A 23,007-nucleotide genomic window follows, 5' to 3' on the forward strand; every position below is an offset into this window, starting at 1 on the left:
TTTGCTCTGTTCCCCATTTTTTAATAGGGTTATTTGGTTCTCTGGAATCTAATTTCTTGAGTTCTTTGTATATATTGGATATTAGCCCTCTATCAGATGTAGAATTGGTAAAGATCTTTTCCCAATCTGTTGATTCCTGTTTTGTCCTATTGACAGTGTCCTTTGCCTTACAGAAGCTTTGCAATTTTATGAGGTCCTATTTGTCAATTCTTGATCTTAGGGCATAAGCTATTGGTGTTCTATTCAAGAACTTTTCTGCTGTGCCCAGGTATTCGAGGTTCTTCCCCACCTTCTCTTCTATTAGATTTAGTGTATCTGGTTTTATGTGGAGGTCCTTTATACACTTGGACTTGAGCTTTGTATAGGGAGATAAGAATGGATCAATTTGCATTCTTCTACATGTTGACTGCCAGTTGAACCAGCACTATTTGTTGAAAATGCTGTCTTTTTCTACTGGATGGTTTTAGCTCCTTTGTCAAAGATGAAGTGACCATAGGTGTGTGGGTTCATTTCTTCATCTTCAATTCTATTCCATTGATCTACCTGCCTGTCACTGTACCAATGCCATGCAGTTTTTATCACTATTGTTCTGTAGTACATCTTGAGGTCAGGGATGGTGTTTTCCCCAGAAGTTCTTTTATTGTTGAGAACAGTCTTTGCAATCCTGGGTTTTTTGTTATTCCAAATGAATTTGAGAATTGCTCTTTCTAACTCTATGAAGAATTTGACTTGGAATTTTGATGGGGATTGCATTGAATCTGTAGATTGCTTTTGGCAAGATGGCCATTTTTACTATATTAATCCTGCCAATCCATGAGCGGTGGGGTGGGGGGAATCTTTCCATCTTCTGAGGTCTTCAGTTTCTTTCTTCAGAAACTTCAAGTTTTTGTTGTACAAATCTTTCACTTGTTTGGTTAGATTTACACCAAGATATTTTTTTATTATTTGTGACTATCGTTAAAGGTGTCATTTCCATAATTTCTTTCTCAGCTCATTTATCCTTTGAGTAGAGGAAGGCTACTAATTTGTTTGAGTTAATTTTATATCCTGCCACTTTGCTGGCGTTGTTTATCAGCTGTAGGAATTCTCTGGTGGAATTCTTGGGGTCACTTAAGTATAGTATTGTATCATCTGCAAATAGTGATATTTTGACTTCTTCCTATCCAATTTGAATCCTTTTGACCTTTTGTCTAATTGCTCTAGCTAGTACTTCAAGTACTATATTGAATAAATAAGGAGAGAGTGGACAGCCTTGTCTAGTCCCTGATTTTGTCGAATTGCTTCAAGTTTCTCTCCATTTAGTTTGATGTTGGCAACTGGTTTGCTGTATATTACTTTCATTGTGTTTTAGTATGGGCCTTGAATTCCTGGTCTTTACAAGACTTTTAACATGAAGGGATGTTGAATTTTGTCAAGCGCTTTTTCAGCATCTAATGAGATGATCATGTGGGTCTTTTTCTTTGAGTTTGTCTATGTAGTAGATTACGTTGATGGATTTCCATATACTGAACCATCCCTGCATCCCTGAGATGAAGCCTACTTGATCGTGGTGAATGATCATTTTGATGTGTTCTTGGATTCGGTTTGCAAGAATTTTTTTTTGAGTATTTTTGCACTGATGTTCATAAGAGAAATTGGTCTGAAGTTCTCTTTTTTTTTTTTTTTGTTGGGTCTTTGTGTGGTTTTGGTATCAGTGTGACTGTGGCTTCATAGAACGAATTGGGTAGTGTTCCTTCTGTTTCTATTTTGTGGAATAGTTTGAAGAATATTGGTATTAGATCTTCTTTGAAGATCTGATAGAATTCTGCACTAAACCCTGGGCTTTTTTTGGTTGGGAGAATTTTAATGACTGCTTCTATTTAGTTAGGGGTTATAATACTGTTTAGATGGTTTATCTGATCCTGATTTAACTTTGGTACCTGGTATCTGTCTAGAAAATTGTTCATTTCATCCAGATTCCCAGTTTTGTTGAGTATAAGCTTTTATACTAGGATCTGATGATTTTTTAAATTTCTTTGGTTTCTGTTGTTATGTCTTCTTTTTCATTTCTGATTTTGTTAATTTGGACACTGTCTCTGTGCCCTCTGATTTAGTCTGGCTAAGGTGTTTTTTTTTTTTTTATCTATCTTGTTGATTATCTCAAAGAATCAGCTCCTGGTTTTGTTGATTCTTTTTATAGTTATTTTTGTTTCTAGTTGGTTGATTTCAGCCCTGAGTTTGATTATTTTTTGCTATCTGGTCTTCTTGGGTGTATTTGCTTCTTTTTGTTCTAGAGCTTTCAAGTGTGCTGTCAAGCTGCTAGTATATGCTTGCTCCAGTTTCTTTTTGGAGGCACATAGAGCTATGAGTTTTTCTCTTAGCACTGCTTTCATTGTGTCCCATAAGTTTGGGTATATTGTGCCTTCATTTTCATTGAATTATAAAAAGTCTTTAATTTCTTTATTTCTTTCTTGACCAAGTTATTATTGAGTAGGGCATTGTTCAGCTTCCATGTGTATATGGACTTTCTTTTGTCTTTGTTGCTACTGAAGACCAGTCTTAGTCTGTAGTGTTCTGATGGGATGCGTGGAATTATTTCAATCTTTTTGTATCTGTTGAGAGCTGTTTTGTGACCAATTATATGGTCTATTTTGGAGAAGGTACCATGAGATGCTGAGAAAAAGGTATATTCTTTTGTTTTAGGATGAAATGTTCTATAGATATCTGTGAAATCCATTTGGTTCATAACTTCTGTTAGTTTCACTGTGTCTCTATTTAGTTTCTGTTTCCATGATCTGTCCATTGCTGAGAGTAGGGTGTTGAAGTCTCTCATTATTATTGTTTGAGGTACAATGTGTGCTTTGAGCTTTAGTAGAGTTTCTTTTATGAATGTGAGTATCCTTGCATTTGGAGCATAGATGTTCAGAATTGAGAGTTCTTCTTGATAGATTTTTTCCTTTGATGAGTATGAAGTGTCCTTCCTTATTCTTTTTTATAACTTGGTTGAAAGTTGATTTTATTCGATATTAGAATGGCCACTCCAGCTTGTTTCTTGGGACCATTTCCTTGAAAAATTGTTTTCCAGCCCTTTACTCTGAAGTAGTATTTGTCTTTGTCACTGAGGTGTGTTTCCTGTATGCAGCAAAATGCTGGGTCTTGTTTACATATCCAGTCTGCTTAGTCTATGGCTTTTTATTGGGGAATTGATGTTAAGACATATTAAGGAGTAGTGATTGTTGCTTCCTGTTATTTTTGATGTTATTTTTATGTTTGTGTGGCTATCTTCTTTTGGGTTTGTTGAAAGAAGATTACTTTCTTGTTTTTACTAGCATGTAGTTTTCCTCCTTGTGTTGGTGTTTTCCATCTATTATCCTTTGTAGGGCTGGATTTGTGGAAAGATATTGTGTAAATTTCATTTTGTCATGGAATATCTTTTTTTCTCCATCTATGTTAATTGATAGTTTTGCTAGGTATAGTAGCCTGGTCTGGCATTTGTGTTCTCTCAATCCTTGGCATTAGATGTCTGTAAGACACCTGCCCAGGATCTTCTAGCTTTCATAGCCTCTGGTGAGAAGTCTGGTGTAGTTCTGATAGATCTGCCTTTATATGTTGCTCGACCTTTTTCCCTTACTGCTTTTAATATTCTTTCTTTATTTTGTGCATTTGGTGTTTTGATTATTATGTGACGGGAGGAATTTCTTTTCTGGTCTAGTCTATTTGGAGTTTTGTAGGCTTCTTGTATGTTTATGGGCATCTCTTTCTTTAGGTTAGGGAAGTTTTCTTCTGTAATTTTGTTGAAGGTATTTGCTGGCCCTTTAAGTTGGAAATCTTCACTCTCTTCTATACCTGTTATCCTTAGGTTTGGTCTTCTCATTATATCCTGGATTTCCTGGATGTTTTGGGTTAGGAGCTTTTTGCATTTTCCATTTTCTTTGACTGTTGTGTCAGTGTTCTCTATGGTGTCTTCTGCACCAGAGATTCTATCTCTTGTATTCTGTTGGTGATGCTTGCATCCAAGACTTGTGATCTTTTTCCTAGGTTTTCTGTCTCCAGGGTTCTCTCCCTTTGTGATTTCTTTATTGTTTCTATTTTCATTTTTATACCCTGGATGTTTTTATTCAATTCCTACAACTGTTTGTGTTTTCCTGTAATTCTGTAAGGGGTTTTTGCGTTTCCTCTTTGAGATATTCTACCTGTTTACCTGTGTTCTCCTGTATTTCTTTAAGGGAGTTATTTATGTCCTTCTTAAAGTCCTCTATCATCATCATGAGATGTGATTTTTAAATAAGATCTTGCTTTTCTGGTATGTTGGGGTATCCAGGGCTTACTGTGGTGGGAGAACTGAGTTCTGATGATGCCCAGTATCCTTGGTTTCTGTTGCTTATGTTTTTGCCCTTTGTTCTCACTATTTGGTTATCTCTGGTGTTAGCTGGTCATGCTGTCTCTAACTGTTCCTTGTCCCTCCTACAAGCCTGTGTGTTAGCACTCCTTGGGGGACCAGCTAGCTCTCTCCCAGTTCTCTCCGGGAGGAATTTGGGTATGGAGAGCTGTGGCACAGGATCAGCTCCGAGCCTCTACTTCTTTTTTTCAAAAGCATCTGTCATACCTTTTTTACTGCAGCAGCTGCTGCGTTGTGTGTTCTCATAAATTATACAAGGGTCTCAGTTATATAACCATGCTAACATTTCCTTTTTATATTTTAAAAAGTAATAGTGATTTGGGGTTGGCAAAATGTCTGAGTGAGTAAAGGCACTTTATGCCAAGCCTAATGACTTGAGTTTGATCCCTAGAGCCCACATGATGGATCTTCACACTCAATTCATAATCCATGACATTGCCCCCCACCCTCAGCCCCAAGTCCCCTAGTAATAACGCAGTAGAAATAGTCTTCTGATTGCATGGAGAGGAGGTTTGCATTTGCATTTGCCTAACTATTAGCGTTGAACTTTTTTCATATGTTTATTACCATTTTATTTATTTATTTATTTATTTATTTATTTATTTATCTATTTACTTACTTACTTACTTACTTACTTACTTACTTACAGTCCAGCCATTTCCCCTTCCTGGTCCCTCTCCCACAGTTCCTCATCCCATTTCTCCTCAAACCCCCAGTCCCCACCCTGTTTCCAAGAGGATGCCCTCCACCCCCTGCCAGGCCTCCCCATCCCTTGGGGCCTCAAGTCTCTGAGGGTTAGGTGCATCTTTTCCCACTGAGGGCAGACCAGGCAGTCTTCTGCTGTATATGTGTTGGGAGCCTCAGACCAGCTAGTGTATGATGCCTGGTTAGTAGCTCAGTATCTGAGAGATCTCAGAGGTCCAGGTTAGTTGAGACTGCTGGTCTTCCTATGGGGTCTCCCTCCTCTTCAGGTTCTTTCAGCCTTTTCCTAATTCAACCACAGGGCTCCTCAACTTCAGTCCAATGGTTGGGTGTAAGTGTCTGCCTCTGTCTCAGTCAGCTGCTTATTGGGCCTCTCAAAGGGCAGCCATGCTAGGCTCCTGTCTGTAAGCACACCATAGCATCAGCAATAGTGTCAGGCCTTGGAGCCTCCCATTGAGATGGATTCTAAGTTGGGCCAGCCTCGGGACTGCCTTTCCCTCAGTCTCTTCTCCATTTTTGTCCCTGCAGTTCTTTTAGACAGGAACAATTCTGGGTCAGAATTTTTGATTGTAGGATAGCAAACCCATCCCTCCACTTGATGCCCTGCCTTTCTATGGGCAGTGTTCTCTATGGGTTCCCTCTCCCCACGGTTGGGCATTTCATTTAAGGTCCTTCCCTTTGAGTCCTGAGAGTCTCTCACCTCCCAGTTCTCTGGTACTTTATAGAAGGCCCACCCTTCTCCCTCCCCCACGGTTGCATATTTCCATTTATTCTCTTGTCTCCCCTGCACCTCATACCTGATCATGTTCCCGTTTTCCCCACCCTATCTCCTCTCCCACCCAGCTTCCTCCTTCCCTCTGCCTCCTACAATTATTTTTTTCTCCCTCCCAAGTGAGATAGAGGCATCCTCACTTCAGCCCTTCTGCTTGTTAACTTTCTTGAGTTCTGTGGATTATATCTTAGGTATTCCGTACTTGGCTAATATCCACTTTTTAGTGAGTACTTAGCATGCAAGTCCTTTTGGATCTGAGTTACCTCACTCAGGATGATATTTTCTAGTTCCATCCATTTGCCTACAAAACTCATGATGGCCTCATTCTTAATAGCTGAGTAGTGTTCCATTGTGTAGATGAACCACATTTTCTGTATCCATTCTTCTGTTGTGGAACATCTGTGTTGTTTCCAGCTTCTGGCTATTACAAATAAGGCTGCTATGAACATCATGGAATATATGCCCGTGTGGCATAGTGAGGCATTTTTTGGGTATATGCCCAAGAGTGGTATAGCTGGGTCTTCAGGTACATTTATTTCCAATTTTTTGAGGAACCTCCAGATTGATTTCCAGAGTGGTTGTACCAGTTTGCAATCCCATCAGCAGTGGAAGGGTGTTCCTCTTTTTCTACATCCTCCTTTTTCATCTTTGAAGAAATACACTTCCATGCCCTCCCACCCCCAACTCACCCCTGAGACAGATCTCTTTCTGTAACCAAAGTTAGCCTGGAACCCAGAACTGTTTGTCCTTCAACTTGCAGTGTTCTTTCTGCCTTAGCCTCCCAAGAGCTGCAGAATTTTATGTATGATCCACCATTCTTGTTTTTCCTTTGCCCATAGTTGATTTCCTCCTTTTACCATTTGAGTTTCAGGGATTGAATTTAGGTCATCAGTCTTGGTGGCAAATGTCTTTATCTATTGAGACATCTTACCTGTCTTATCTTTTGCCTGTTTTTAAGTTTGATCATTTTGCTGCTGGGTTTGAGAAAACCTTCATATATTTTGGATATTATTTCCGTGTCATATATGTTGTTATTCTCTTCATTTGGGCTGCTCTTTTATTCTGCTAATGCTGTCCATTGAATCGTTTCCATTTATTCCATATATATGTATGTGGTATACAAACATGGATGTGTGTTCACATTTGTGTGAGTGTACATGTGTAGTGTGCCTGAAGGTCTGAGGTTGTTTGACATCTAGTGTCTTCTTTGGTCATTGTTTTTCTATACTGAGGCAGGATCTGTTGCTGCATCCAGAGTGTCTTCTGTGCACTGACTCTAGACACCTGGTAAGTCTACCTGGGTTTGGGTAGGTTTTGAGAATACAAACTCTGGTTCTTGTGGTTATGTGGCAAGTACTTTACTCATTGAGCAATTTTTCTAGTCTCCACATTTTTAATTTCAGTGAAGGCTAGTTTATTATTCTTCAGTCTATTGTGGTTTTGTGTTGAGGCTAAGAAATCACTGTTAGATCCAATTTCTTGAAGCCTTTTCTGGTTTTGTCTCAGGAGTTTTGCAGTTGGGTTTAGATCTCAGTTTTGGGTTCATTTTGAGTTGGTGTTTGTATGTGGCATGTGGTAGGCATCAGCTGCATTCTTGTGGGTGTCTAGTTTCTCCACCATTTGATTGCAAGAACTCCCTTTGATGTTGAATGGTCTTGGCACTTTTATTAAAAATTATCCACTTATGTTTATTTCTGGGCCTTCTATCCTGTTTCATCAGTCTTCATGTCTTTTTCCATGTTTATGCAATGTTATTTCAATTGGTGACTTTTTAAATAATAGAAAGTGAGTTTTTCAGTTTCATCCTTTTTCAAGACTATTTTCTGTGGTTTCCTTTGAGATTCAATATAAATTTCAGAATGACTTTTTCAAATGCTACAAAAAATAAGGATTTTGATAGAATTGTACTATCTTTGTAGATTGCTTTGGATACTAGTGACATCTTAATACATAAAATTTTACAATCAATGAGTTAATACTTGTGACTAGTGTTTTACAGTTTTTAGTGTATTAATCTTTTATTTCTTTAATTAATATGCCTTATTTCACATTAAACATGTAGAAATGCAGCAGATTTTGTTGTGTTGGTATTATATCCTGATACTTTGAATTTATTATAGTAACTTTTTTTTTTTAAGGAATAGGTGTTTCTACTTATAATACATGTTGTCTGTGAACACAGATAGTTCACTTCCCCTTTTCCAGTTTGGAAATTCTATTTTTTTTTCTGTTATCTAAATTGCTATCTAGAACTTGCACTCTGATGCAGAATAGAAATGGTAGGGAATGTGCCCTCTCTTATTTCTAATATTACAGAAAAAGCTTTTAGTCTTCATCATTGAATATGGCATTAACTGGAAATTTGATACCCGGTTTGTTACACATTTTGTTGTGAAGGTAGCATGTTATGAAAAATCTTTTATAGTTCTCACTCTTTAAAGTATGGATCTATTAGATGTTTGTATATACACACACACACACTTTGAAGTTAAATTTTTGTTAATTTCTGTGGTATCAGAACATGTCTGTCCTTTGGAATTTGTTGATACTTGATGATCTAGCATGTAATAACTTTTGGCAAGTATTTTATATGTAACTACGTAACTAGAAAGATAGTATTTTCTGCAGTCAGAGGTAGTACTGTGTTCTGTGTGTCAGTGAAGTTGTTGGTCTTGTTGTGCCTCGTTATTGTGAACTGCTTGTTCCATGAGTTGCTGAGAATGTTCTGCTAAAATCAACTTAATGCAACTCGTTTCAGACAGGCCTTTGGAGGTTGGCTTTCTGTATAGTTAAACTTCTAATTCTGATTTAATTAGTTTGCAAAAAGCCCATTTGTATAGAAGTAAAAATCAATACAGTGGTAATACTGTATGAGAAAACACATCATCAATGCATTTGGTAGAATACTGAACTCTCATGTAGACATTTTAAAGTCCCTATCTTGGGTAGTAAAGGAGAAAGTGTCTCTAATGTTGCTGGCAATATGGCATTAGAAAAGCTAACCTGCTGGTGGTGGTGGAGGCACAAGCTTTTAATTCTAGTACTGTGGAGGCAGAGGCAGGTGGATCTCTGTGAGTTTGAGGCCAGCTTGGTCTACAGAGTGAGTTAGTAAGTTGTTATTGTAGCAGGTGTTATAACTGTGTAAGTTAAAAAGTAAAATGATGAACATGGGAAGATTAGTAAGCAGGAGTGCACTAATGCCAGAAGTGAAGAACCCATTGCCTTCAAGCAGATTCACGTTTTATATGGCCCTGAATTTGCATGATAAAGTTGAAGTTTTATAGCCATGTATATGTATTATCAAAGGTTTGGTCTCAAGAATTTACACATTCATATTCAATCACCCCTCCCCCAATAGCTTAGTTTCTTCTACCAAGTTGAATTTGTCTTGATTTTATCAAAAAGGTGGTATTTCTACTGAATCTTAACAGATGAGGAGGTACTCACTTCGATGGCCAGAGAAATATTCACTTAAATGTATTATAATACAAAGTTTATATAGTAGTATCTTTGTGGATTGATGAATAGTATTAAAAGTTTAGCTGTAGAGTAAATTGATTTAGAAGAATTTATAAGGGCAAATTGGGCTATTCATATTTGTTATCTTTTGCATTAAGGTCATCAGGAGCTGTAAAGAATATTGTATGTTGTTGACAACATACAACAGAAATCTTAATCCCAATGTTGTCCCTTTACTGAGTGACCTTGGCACATTACTTAATTCCTTCTGTGTGTCTATATTCCTAGTCCTTATGTTTATAAATGGAGATAATAAAGTCTAATGAGATTCTAGATAAGAATGAATGAAGATTTTTCTATACTTAGAAAAATGCCTGGCATATAGAAAAATCTTAGCACCATTGACTGTTGTTATTATTGTATCATCATCATTATTATTATGATGATGATAATGATGTACATTGTAAAAATCTGAAACACCACCTGCATTTGCTTAGAGATAAAGGAACCAGTAGATCCAGGAGAACTTTTAGAGGGTAAAGTCATTAAGACTTCAGCCTGTTGACTCTATTTCTATAGATAGAAATTACAGCCTAAGAATGTTTACTGTGTTAGCATAAAAGCAGATTTGAAATTTGAATAGCATTTAGTGATTTACAAGTTGTACAGAATTGAAATCTTCTAATATGTGTTTTCTTTTTGATTTTTAAGACAATTTCAGCGACAGCCTTGGACTAGAAGGTTAAATAATAGGAGCTGTGTACAATGCATTAGGATATTGGAGAGAATTAGCTTCTGAATTAATCATTTGGAATATAAGGAAGAAAAGGTGACTGAAAATGGGGCGAAAGAAAATACAGATCACACGCATAATGGATGAGAGGAACCGACAGGTAAATCAAATTTTAATTTATTTGTCATCATATTTTTAAAACATAGTATAAAGTGGTCAAATCTTTCTTAAATTTAATTTAAACTCCTAAGTGTTTAAAGTTCCAGAATAAATGAAAAATGTTCCTTTCTGTCATATACTTTAAAGAAACCTTCAAGTATGTTTTTCATGTGTGCAGTAGAAAAGTCACGGTACTGTGATCCTTCTATGTTTACTTGAGTAGTTTGCAGACAGTGCTTAGTCTCTGGTCCACAACTCAATTGTTAGAATATCATCTCTTATTATACTAAGGACTGTACAGATTTGCAGTTACCAGTGAATGCTTTCTAGTCACTTACATTTTGTGGTTAATGAGAATAAATGAACATAGTTTTGAAGCATATTGTCTCACATACTTCTTAAACACATATATATCATGTCAGCTTTAACTGATACCTTTGCAGGACCAGTGTCAGTGAATTTTTTGAAATTCAGGATAATTTCAGTATGATCCTGATCCATGAAGAGTCCAACTGATTGACAATCAGTTTCCAAAACAAGCTGCCTGTTTTTCCAAGTGTTATTAGCACCATCATGCCTGTTGAGTAGTTGGCATAAAATTCTCTGACCTATAGGTTCTAAATCTTTGATGTCTGTAGTTTTAAGAAAAGTTGATTGACTTTTTGATTTAGAGAAAAGAAAAAAGGATTTCAGAGACTATTATAGTAAGCTTCTCATTCCTCATATTCAATGCATGTTCAGTAAGGACAGATGTTATCTCTGGGAAGTTTGTCAGAGGTTTGAAGAACAACTTCTGCAAGCTCAGTAGGATCTGCACAGCACTGAAAATATGCTTTCATAAGGTCAGTGTAGAAGTTTACCTGAATGCAGATAGAACTGTAGACACAGTTCAGTGAGTGGGAGAGGTAAAGGCGGAGGGAAGTGGGTGTTAATGGGAGTCATCACCTAGTCCAGGCCAGTCCTGCTTGAACTGGTTGAAATATCTATAGAATTGAAATGAAAATAAAGAATCCATTGTTTTGTAGAATAAATGCGTTCTTGACCAGTTGCTTCTAGAGAAAATGTAATATAGCAAATTTTGTTTTCTTATTGGCTTATGTTGTAAGCTCTGAAATTGTTTTTATGAGAAAAAGGCATCTCAGTTGAGGAGGAAAAGGGTATTTTTAACATTCTAGCCAATATTTTACATACATAAAACAAGTAAATAACTTTCATACTATCATAAAGAGTTCACTTCATTCTTATTTTGTGCACATGAATACTTGGTTGTATATCTAGTACAGTAATTACGTTAAAGGGGTTTTGTCTGATCAGCTGTTGTGATGGTGGACAAGAGCTTCCTAAACAAACACAAATTTTGAACAAACACACACCTAAAAACAAACCAGTAAGACAAAAATAACAAAAGCATTCCAATCTCAGCACACATGAAAACATGAATTCATCTTATTCAGTTTATATTGGCCAGCTGTTCCTGAATATGGGGTCCCCCTAGAAGTGTGGTTGATAATACCCAATGATAGCTCTGATGGAAAAAACTGATTCTTTCTTTCCCAGAAATTAGGTTTTAAATAGTTTGTGGGTTAGGAATACTTTGTATCTTCTTTCCCTTCTCAGTGCTGGGGCCTTGTCTGGCTTGAACACACACACATCTTATGTGTGCTGCCGAATTCTCCGTGAATTCATGTTTTTATAAGTCCTGTTGTATTTAGAAGAAACTGTCTTCTTGGAGTTAGCACTCTAGCTTTTATAATCTTTGCATCTTTTCCTCTCCATAGCTTTCCAAACCTTGAGGAGAGGGGTTTGATGAAGACATAACCATTTAGGACAGAATGATCCAAAGGCTCTCACTCTCTGATAGTCCAGCTGTGGGTCTCTGTCTACTGCCAAGATGCTTCTCTGATAAAGGCTGAAGGGGACACTGATCTGTGTGAAGAAGAATGTCATTGGGAGTCATTGCTGTGTTCCTTTAGCAGAATGATAGTATATTTTCCCTTAGGCCCATCACCTATCTAGACAGGTTCTTGGGCACTATAACAGTTTAAAACTATGGGTTCTGTCTCACGGAATGAGCCTTAAATCCAACTAGAAAGTGGTTGAGTACTCCATAACATCTGTGCCACTGTGCACCAGTATATTTTATATGTTGTAGGATTTGTATCTGGGTGATACAGATGATTACTTTTCACTATGTTAGCATGCAGAGTACCTTCTAACACCATGCATGCTAGTTGGTAGACGTAAAGCTTCTAGTTAGGAACAAGTTTAATTTCTCCATGTTCAGTGATATAAGTAACTGTACTCACCAGTTTGCCTTACTATCCGGTTGTGGAAAGCTATAATAGCCTATGGTGTTTGAAGAGTAGGACCAGGGGACCATTTTCGCCAACAACTCAACAAGATGTAGCTCATCCCTGGAATTAGAGATTTTACTTAGTGGCATAAGATACTTAGTTGTGACACTGTTTTTCCCATTATATGGTGACTCCATTTAAAGTCCTTTCATTTGTGTAAATATTTTAGCTTTTACAGTAGTAGGTTCTATATGGTTTTTCAAAGGGCCTTTAGTGTGAGTTGTCCTTCCCACATTTCTTCCTTTACCCCTCTCCCCCGCCCCAATCCTCCTATTCTAGCATCCCTTTGATCTCTTCTTGAGAGGTCCCCTCCTCTTCCCTGGTCCCTTACCTAAGTACTTAACCTCTGTAGTTACCTGGATTTGGCAAGAGTTTTCTGAAGTGTTTGTGCTTAATTTATATTTAGGTAGCAGTGTGATGCTAGCTACTTCAAATCTGTGCTAGTACTTTGGATTACCCTTTCCATTTAATCCATTCTAGTAGACTAGTAGACAAGAGATAGTAACTAATTTTAATCTGAAGTTCCAGTCATATCTGATTAAGTTGTTTTTTTCTTTTCATGTTTTTATGTTATCGAGAGAAAGAGAGAAAGAAAGAGAGAGACAAAGAGAGACAGAGAGAGAGGGAGAGACAGAGAGAGAGAGACAGAGAGAGAGAGAGAGGGGGGGGGGAGACCCCCAGTGAGTTCATTAGGGTTGTGTGGGTTGTGCACCTGAGCATGGACGAGAGCTTGTTTGCAAGAGAATGGATACTTTGCTAGTGGCTGTCACTGAAAGAAAATGTCTTTTGTTCCCTCACCAGTAATGCATAACTGTGCTGTTTATATATCGTTAGGGAGCAGGGAGCCCTTCTCCCCTCTCTGACAACAAGGTGTTAACAGGCTTTCTCTTGTTCAGGTTTGTATAGGTAATCATAGCTGCTGTTTGTTCAAGAGTCCAGTAACCTTGTCGTGTCCAGAAGTTAGTATTATATATGTCCTGTATCAGTTAGGATTTTCTAGAGAAACAGAACTGCTAGAATTGTGTGTATCGACTCAATGAAGAAAATTCTTTCACAGGTATACCCATCAGCTTGACTTTTGGTTAATGCCAAGTACAGTCATGTTGACAATGAAGAATAGCAATTATACCCTCACACACTTTTTTTTAATAGATTAAGGGGGAGTCTTACTAAGGTGCCCAGGCTGGTCTCATTTGTGGGTTCAAGTGACCCTTCTACTTTAGTCTCCTCGGTTGCTAAGACTATAAGCATGAGATAGCATTTTAGGTTCTGCTGGGTTTACCTTTTTGTTCTTTTCATTATTGCTGATGCTGTTTATGTCTTATTTGAGAACTTTCATTTGCCAAAGGCAGTAAAGAAAATTCATTTAAAATATAAGGCCCATCTGGCTATTACATGTCACGCCATGTAATCACTGGGGTTGATTCAGCTGAATTGTCTGTCTAGACAAGTGTCTTCTGTTATCTCACCCCTGGTGTGTGCCTGGTGAAGAAGTGTTTCTGTTTCACTTTTCTTGTTTTGGTTCTGTTATTCATTTGGAATTTATGTTTGAATTAAAGTGTAGGAAAATTATTTTGCCTATTGGGTTTTCAGTGACCCCATATACTTCATTGCATTTCTCTCCTGCCTGAGTTTGAGTCAAATAAAATGTATTTGTGGGTCTATTTCTGGATCCTGTATTTTGTTATATTTCCTTAGTTGTATATCGTTGCTCAGTTCTACACTCTTGCAGTTACTATAATTTGCTATCTGGTAGCATCGTTGGCTGCCGTTGTATTGCTGCAGAATAAGCTGGCTGTCTTTCCCTTTTTATTTCCAAATGAAACTGTCAAGTCAATGTTTGCATAAAGCCAACCAATCAGGAATCTTTCTGGACTCAGGGCTTTTACCCACTAAACATGTGCATCCATTTAAGGACATAGAAGACTTTATAATATTATGTCTTATCACCTGTGAACACTCTTACTTTTCATTTGGTTTTTATTAGTTCTACCCATAGGGTTTGATGCTTTTGAGTATGTGGATCTTAGACATGTTTTACTTATTTCTAGATATTTGATTTTAAAAACATAGTTCCCCAAATTTTCTTTTTTAAAATATTATTTGTTATTATTACTTTGAGTGAGTGTATAATTTCTTTGTGTTGGTACATTTAAGATACAGCACACTTGTGGAGACCCAGGGAAAACTTTGTAGTTTCTCTTCTTCCACCTTATGTGGGTTGTAGGGATTGAACTCAGGTTCTTAGATTTGTGTGGAAAGTGCCTTTACTAGCATCTCACTAACCCCCCAACTGTGTTTTCTGTAGTTTTGTTGCTAAGTACTATTTATAAAAGTATAGTTCTTTTTCATATGAATGTTAGCCAGTAACCTTGCTTGAGATCACCTGCTGTTTCTAATACTTGATAGGTACTTCTGTTTATTGAGATGCAGATACCTTTATAGGCTTAGGAAGAAAAACACTAAAATTCTTTTTTTCAAAGGTTGAATATAGAGAATACTGGCACAAAGATTGCATGTTCATTATTTGGAAGTAATGTCAGTCCTGACATATTTGCTACAGATACTTTTATTTGTAAAAGAAAATGAGATATTTAGTCTGTAATTTTTCTGTAGACCTGTTCATCTTTTTCTTACAAAGGTAATCACTCATTCACTTTGTTTTCCTTAACATGCATTCATTGAAAGCATATTGTTTTAGTGTCGTATCTGAATGACTTTCTCACATGATGGTATGGTAGTTTCTCCTGACTTTTGCTTACTGCTGGGGCTTTTGTGATCTGACTCATTCCTTCAGTTCAGCTACTTGTTTATCATGCTCATAGCAAAGTCTACGTGTGTGCTGTCCAGTTCTTACTGTTCAAATGGCTGCTGTATGTACTTGTGAGCATACTTCCTTAAAAGTGGGCAAGTAACATTTCTGTGATGGGTATCATTTAGAGAGTTTTTGGTTCAGCTCTATGATACTTTTGTTCTGTTTTTTGACAATGTGAAATGCAACCTTTTTCTGTGTGTGTGGTTTGCCAGTTGTCTGCTTGATTGTTGATCTTTTTTGTTTGCTTTTTTCTTAGAAGTTCTCTGTGGTCTGAACTTTAGTTGTCTGTGTGGTATCTATATTGTTAAGCTGTGGTCAGTCTCCTTAATTCTGTGTCCTTGTTCTCCCACTGTGTTCTTGGATATTTAAATGATCATAGATTATATTTTCTGTACTTGAGAAACATAAGACCATAAAATGACTTTGAGAATATTAAGATCTGTGAAATTAAGAGAAAAATATTTATTCTTAGGTGTGTAGCTATGTAAATGCATTACCAAAAGAAAGGAAAGCTGACACCTTATCTTAATGATAATTGTTAAGCTACTCTACTATCTTAAATTTTTTCACTTTACAGAGGAAGTAAAACTAATTACATTTTCTTTATTGTTGCTCTTTTGCACAACCATATTACAGCTCTAACTTAGAAGTACATTGTAGTAATTGTATGTCTGTGAGAAACAACTGAAGTGTCCACAGTGGCTTTCCATCACAGAAGAAATCCTGGTTCATCAGTAGTTAATGCAGTGCTTCATTAGTCTAGTTTAGACCCATAGTTAAGAGTTCCTAGGAAGAAAAGTATGTGGCATTTTTAGGTTCAGAACAAGACTACATAAAAATATATCTGTTTAATGGTAATTCACCTATATGTTTGCCTGTCGCTCTTATACACTAATTTTCTGTGTATCTTCTTTGTGTGGTAAGTTGCCTATTTATATTTTTTTGTACATCTTTGAAAATTAGATTTTTAATTTTCTTATTATTGAGTTTTAGTGTTTTGCATATGTTGAATAATGTACTGTGTGAGGTATTGTTAACCAAAGATATCGTTGCTTTTTTTTTTTTTTTTAATTTTCTTACAGGGTATTTTATAGAGCAGAAGCTTCTAGTTTCAGTAAAATTTAGTGTATGCATGGAGAAATAAACTGTAGTAGATCCTAATAATTGACTATCATTGAGTTGTTTTAGGGCAGTGAAAACACTTTCTATGGTAATATAAATGTGTAATATATGTTATATGTGTATTCAAACCTGAGAAATGTACAAGAAGTGGACTCTGTTATAAACCATGGTGTTTGAGTGATATTGATGTGCCACTGTGGGCATACCAATTACGATGAATGAACTTTTCTCCCAGGGAACACTGATAACAGAGAAGGGCATGCATATACAAAGGTGGGAGATTTGGGAGAAGTTGTTGTATCTCTTATTCTAAAAAATAGTCTATAATGTTAAAGATAGACTAAGTGTTTCAGGTAAAATCAAGTTTGCATTTAGAAAACTTTCAAGTACTATATTAATATTAATTTTCAATTTATCGACTTTGGTGCCATATTTGAAACATTTTAAAAAATTGATTGCTGAGAAGGCATCATCTAAGCTTACTATAGTTGGAATATGTTGGAATAATGAAAGGAGAAGATTGTTACATGCTAATTTCTTTGATTTGCCAACTCCTTCTTTTAGCATCAACCTTTTGTGATTTGTAACTTCAAGGAAATACTTTTGAAAGCACAGTTTTGGGAAGAGCAGAGAGGCTGAGAGTGCTTGTTGCTCAGGCATGAGGACCTCAGTTCTGATCCTCAGCATCCATTGAAAAGTCAGTTATGGAATGATAGTGCCTGTAACTCCCTGTGATGGAAGAGCAGAAACAGGCATAAGGTCTGTAGAGCTTACTGGCTAGCCATACTAGCCAGTTGGTAATTACACTTAAAACGTAAAATGGAAGGACTGGAGAGATGACTCAGTGTTTGCCAGGGCTTGTGCTCTTCCAGAAGACCTACGTTCAGTTCCCAACACCATCACTCATCAGTTTACAACTGCCTGCATTTCCAACTCCAGAGGATACACTGTCCTCTTCTGGCCTCTGTGGACACCCACATACACATGGCATGCACTCAAACAAGGTAGTGGGGGTGGCTGGAGAAAATGGCTCAGTGGTTAAGAGCATGCACTTCTTTTGTAGAGAGCCTGAGTTTGGTTCTTGGCACTCATTTTGGGCAGTTCACAGTAACCTGTAACCCCAGATCCAAGTGTTCTGACACCCTCATCTGGCTCCCAGGCACTACATTAAAGTGCACATACTTCCGTTCAGACACATATACAATGCATAGAATAATTAAGCATAAATCTTAAAAAAGAGACGGAAATTTACAGAAAAGGATACCTGACATTGACCTCTGTCCCCCATACATGTATAAACCCATGTGTAATATGCCAACACACACATACACATCCACACTTTCTCCCACAGCACATAGTAAAAAAGAACAACAGAAACTATTCTCTGTACTGATAATGAGCATTTAGAGAATTGTCTGTTAAGCTTCCCCAGTGCATAATTTGAAGACACATTACTTGTCTCATCCTAAAGACTATGATATTAATCTCTCTGATTTTCAAAGTATCTGTGGAATTCAGAATTCCATTGTAGCTAGTATATCTAGGTAATCAAGACATACATAATTTAAAATTAAGTATTTCAATACCACATACAAATGCTTTTTACTATTTGTGAAACAGTATATTTAATAATGGTATAAATGTTATACCAGGATTCAAAAATCTGTATTCATAAGTCTAATAAAAACTAAAAATTGGGCTAGGCATGATGGCACATTCCTTTAATCCTTGTACTTGCTTGGTAGAAGCAGGCTGGTCTCTGAGTTGGAGGATAGCTTGGCCTACAAAGTGAGTTCCAGGCCAGCCAGAGCTATATTGTAAGATTCAGTTGAAAAAGAATCAACAACAACAAAATTTTTAATGACAAAAGTATAATAAATTAATGATGAATTTTTACATAAATGAAAAAAATTAAAAGCATTTGGTAAAGCAATAAGTTTATCTGAATAAGAATATTTTAGATAGGTAAAGGATAAACTGTATAATAGGAAAATGATAAAATATAAGTAACTTTATAGAGAAAGGAAATCCCAAATGAAAACAGATAAAAGAGATTGCCAAGTTGTTACAAATTGGTACATTAAATACATACTGAAGAGATTATTATTTATGCCTATCATTAACAAAGATTAAAATGAGTAATTAATTACACCAGTAATATAGCAAAATTCCTTGTATGTTTATCCAAGCAAATGTATATGGCATAAGAAGAAAACTGCCATGTGAGCAACAGGTGGATGTGTATTATATAATTATCTTAAGGTAAAGGAAGCAGCCATTCTGGAGATGTGCTTTAGTATATATTCCTCTGATAGAGAACATAATGAAGTTCCTAAATTGAAAAGTAGTTGTTGTCTAAGGAACACATGTACCTACATGTATGTGCAAAGTCATGCTAATGTCATTCAGTGGTATAAGGGAGATGGATGCATGCCATAAAGTCAAGTAAGGAGCTGGAGAATAGATTGTTGTTACTGCAGACTGAGTGAGTTTGATGTTATTTACACTGCAGTGCGGAACACCAAGCTCTCACTGAAACAGGTTGATCATTTCACTTTGGCTGTTATTTGGCAGCTACTGGGATGTTCAGGATGAGTTGAAAGGCAATAATGATTACATGAACAACATAGGTGAGAAGTGTAGTGGCATATATAGACAAGGGAAGATACCAAGTCTATGTCAGAGGTAATGTCAACACTTTGCTGATGGAGTGGAGTATTAAATAGCAGTTAGCATAACTTAAAATTGGTTTTGTTTTTATTGTTTGAATAGATAATAGTACATTTACTGAACCAGATAAGGCTGAAAAGAGCTTATTTTTTTCTTTTAAAATCATGATACAACCACTAGTCAAATGTGAGAGGATACAAGGGAAAGGAGTCCTAGTTGAAAGCATATAGGCACCTAAAAACATGAAGTCTGAGAGGAGGTAGGTAAAGGCTGAGAGGAAGCAATGAGTTTAGTTCATAAACATCTGGGATAGAGATGTTTAAAGAGCATGGTCAATTTTGTGTAACATTGCTGTGGTGGAAAATAAGATAACCAGTGACCATTGACTTTAATGACACAAACTTGACATTACTTACAACAGCATTAAGAAGAGCAGTTTTGGTGGAACTTGGGGACTGGGGGGGGGTCTTAATCTTTTGTTTAAGAAGAGAGTATGAAGTATGAAACTGAAGTCAACTATAGACATTTCTTTCTGGTGTCTTTATTTTAAAGTGGATAGAAAGGGTTAGGACTATGGTGATAAGCTAGAGTTGGAAGAGATCTCAGCGTACATTTACAGCATTACAGTATTTGATCTAGTGGAGCAGAACAGAATCTCAGCACAAGAGAGAAAGGATTGCAAGAATGAGTAGGGTGGACATTAGTGAGGGCAGAGAAGGAAAAAAATGTGGATGAAACAACTAAAAATTTGGGGATAGAATGCTGAGGTAGGGTTTTTGTTTTGCTTTATTTATTTATTTATTTATTTATTTATTTATTTATTTATGTATATCCAGTGCGAAGTAGTTTTTTGAGGAAAGTGAAGTAGTAGGAGACAAGAAGATAATTACAACACATGTGAAGTTAGGAGTATTAGGCGTTATTCATTGCTTGTGAGATTTATGTGTCAGTTCAGAGACACTAGATGTGTACATGTGTAATTGTGATAATTGAGTATATGTTTGGACAGTAACCAGACTGGAGAGATGGTTCAGTGCTTAAGAGCAATGACTGCTCTTCCAGAGGACCCTGGTTCAATTCCCAGTACTCATATGGCAGGAGTCACACTGTGTGTAACTCCAAGATCTGGCACCCTCACACAGATATCCCTCATACAGACATATGTGCAAGCAAGATACCAATACATATAAAATTTTAAAAAATGAATATATTTGGTCACAGAGCGGGGAGAGTGAGGAGGATGTGTCTGGCTCCCACTCTCACAGGAAAAAAAAGAGTAAAAATGTGAGAAGAGATAGTTACACATTTCTAATCTGAATTCCAAATGTGTCCAAAATCTGAAACTTTTTGGGTTCTGACACAGTATCACAATGGAAAATCTCAATACAACTCATCTTAGAGGATGTTGTCAAAATGTATGTATACTAAAAATAATATGGGAAATTACATTATAATTGTAGGCATGGGGTATATATGAATGATATGTCTAGGCCGAGGTCCTAGTGTCCTGAAACTTATTAAGTGTCTTTAGGATAACTCCTTGTTAGCATGCACAATTTCAGAAATACAGAAAAACCTCAAATGTGAAACATGTTGTAGTTCTGAGCAGTTTGGATGAGTGTTACTTGACCTATATTAACGATCTGAGGGCTTCATAAGGTAAAGAATGTCTGCAGAGCCGATACAAAAAAAATAAAGGAGCTAGAAAAGGCCCCATCAGAGGGAACTTTGTGAAGTTGAGACTTTGAGGTGCTCTGATCGTGGGTGGTGGTAGCACTGACAATGTGACACTGGGTGACGAGCATTTGGGGGAGGTTGGAGTCCAGTGTGATAGCAGGACTAGGGGAAAGCAGTCAGGTGGCCATTCTTGAAGAACTGTGTCACTTCGTCCTTGACACAGGGAGGGTCCTTGGATGGTGTCATTTCATGGTTAGAAGTTTTAAAATAGTTGAGAGTTTTGAAGGCAAAGAAGGGGAAGTACTACAGAAGAGGAAAAAAAAGAGGCTTCTCTTCCAGGAACTTTTAGAATAAGGGATATATTGTTAAGGACTGGACTGGGAGGATGGGGGGGGCGCTACTATTGGGATGTAAAGTGAATTAAGGAAATAAATTATGGGAGAAAGTATATTATAAAAGCATATAAATGTATTGGCTACAGATTTTGCATCATTCCAAGTCCAGTATACAAATAGTTATCCAAATGAAAAGTGAACTGTATCAAATGTGATAACAATAAAATAAACATATAAGTCCCTATAACAAAACAAAGCAAAAACCATGAAAAATGTTTTGGTCTCAGAACTGCTTGAGTTAGCAGATTTTAATTAGAGAAATACTAAAAGAAGATTGATGGCATCAGATAATTTTGCTGGTTTTAGACTGAATTTTAGTGGAGACAGTAAAAAGGCTTGCCAGGGAAGAGAAACATAAGTTTAATTAGTGGTTTTACTTAACCATTTAGGAGCAGAAATCTAGGAGAGTTGGTTTCTGATGGTACCAATTTAGGCTGAAATATAAGAGCCACGAGTCAGTTATTTCCTTGCCTTCTGTAGTATAGCCACAGCCAAGGATAAGGGAATAATGATAATACCTCTTTTTCAGAGCCCTTGGGCATACACAGTAAATACAAGACTGTAGTCCTATGGCAAAGTGGAGGGGGGAGGTTATGTGTGGAGCATGAAGCTGGGAACATTTTACCTTTGAAATCTGACTCAGGGTAAAGAAAGACTCATTAAAGAAACTTTATTTCAAGTACCACTAAGCTTTTAATTAAAATTCTGTTTTTCTTTGTCTAGGTTACTTTTACAAAGCGAAAGTTTGGATTGATGAAGAAAGCCTATGAACTCAGTGTGCTCTGTGACTGTGAAATAGCACTCATCATTTTCAACAGCTCTAATAAGCTGTTTCAGTACGCTAGCACTGACATGGACAAAGTCCTTCTCAAGTACACTGAGTATAACGAGCCTCATGAAAGCAGAACAAACTCCGATATTGTTGAGGTAACACATATTTAGTAATGTGTGAATTATAAGTAATATTTAACTTAAAAAATAACATTAACTGTAACATTGTGTTGTATTTCTAAAACAAATATTTCTTAGAAGGACTTACAGTTGCAATTTATGTCTCAGTTCAGCTGTAATACTTCCTATTGATTCAAACAAAATGAATTAAGCTCTCTACCATACAAACCTAATGTTTAAGTGGCATAATTTTTTTTATCAGTGATTACTTATTTTGCTTTAAAAAAATACCTACCTGTAATTTTAATACATCTTAATTATTTCACTATAATGTATAATCACATTAAACACAATGAAAGGGAAGTAAATTTTTAACAGCGCCCTGTGTGTAGAGGCAGAGAATCCTGTCCTGCCTGATTTGACCACATTCTATTTAGTTTCTCTCATAGTTTGTCAGTCTAACTAAGTTTAAAACAACAAGAGGTTTTCTGTTTGATTTGCTTTTGCTTTTTTTTGGGGGGGGGCAGAGAGGTTTACTATACAACTTAGGCTGGTCTTGAGCCATCCTCTTTTCTCTGCTTCATAATTAGTTTGATTATAGTTGTAAGCCACCTCACCCAGTTTCTTTGAATATCTGATGATATTTTAAGTCAACTTCACAATTACCTTTGGGTTCTTTTATGATTATTCTTTATATTTAGAGGTTTTGTTTTATTTTAATTTTAGGAATATTTTCATTGCTTTAAAGTACTTTTATTGACTTAGTTATCTATATAAATAAGTATTAGAAATCATGTACATGAGGCATTTTTTTTGGGTGGAATGTACTGAAACCATGTAAAGATGACACAGAAGTGAATGGATGAGAATAGACGCATTG

The 23,007-nt window shown here is 36.5% G+C and overlaps 1 protein-coding gene across 3 annotated transcripts in view; it reads left to right on the forward strand.

Annotated features, from left to right (window-relative positions):
* The window catches only part of Mef2a (myocyte enhancer factor 2A), a 125,202-nt gene that overhangs the window by 48,139 nt on the left and 54,056 nt on the right, over positions 1-23,007 (forward strand). For all 3 annotated transcript variants that reach the window (XM_028776652.1, XM_028776650.1, XM_028776651.1), the window contains exons 3-4: positions 10,023-10,204; positions 21,960-22,163. In XM_028776652.1, coding sequence (XP_028632485.1) covers positions 10,151-10,204; positions 21,960-22,163 — 258 coding nt within the window. In that variant the 5' untranslated portion in view covers positions 10,023-10,150. The remainder of the gene's footprint in view (positions 1-10,022; positions 10,205-21,959; positions 22,164-23,007) is intronic.

This window comes from Grammomys surdaster, unplaced genomic scaffold (genome assembly GCF_004785775.1).
Source record: "Grammomys surdaster isolate TR1022 unplaced genomic scaffold, NIH_TR_1.0 271, whole genome shotgun sequence".
NCBI classification, from domain to species: domain Eukaryota; kingdom Metazoa; phylum Chordata; class Mammalia; order Rodentia; family Muridae; genus Grammomys; species Grammomys surdaster.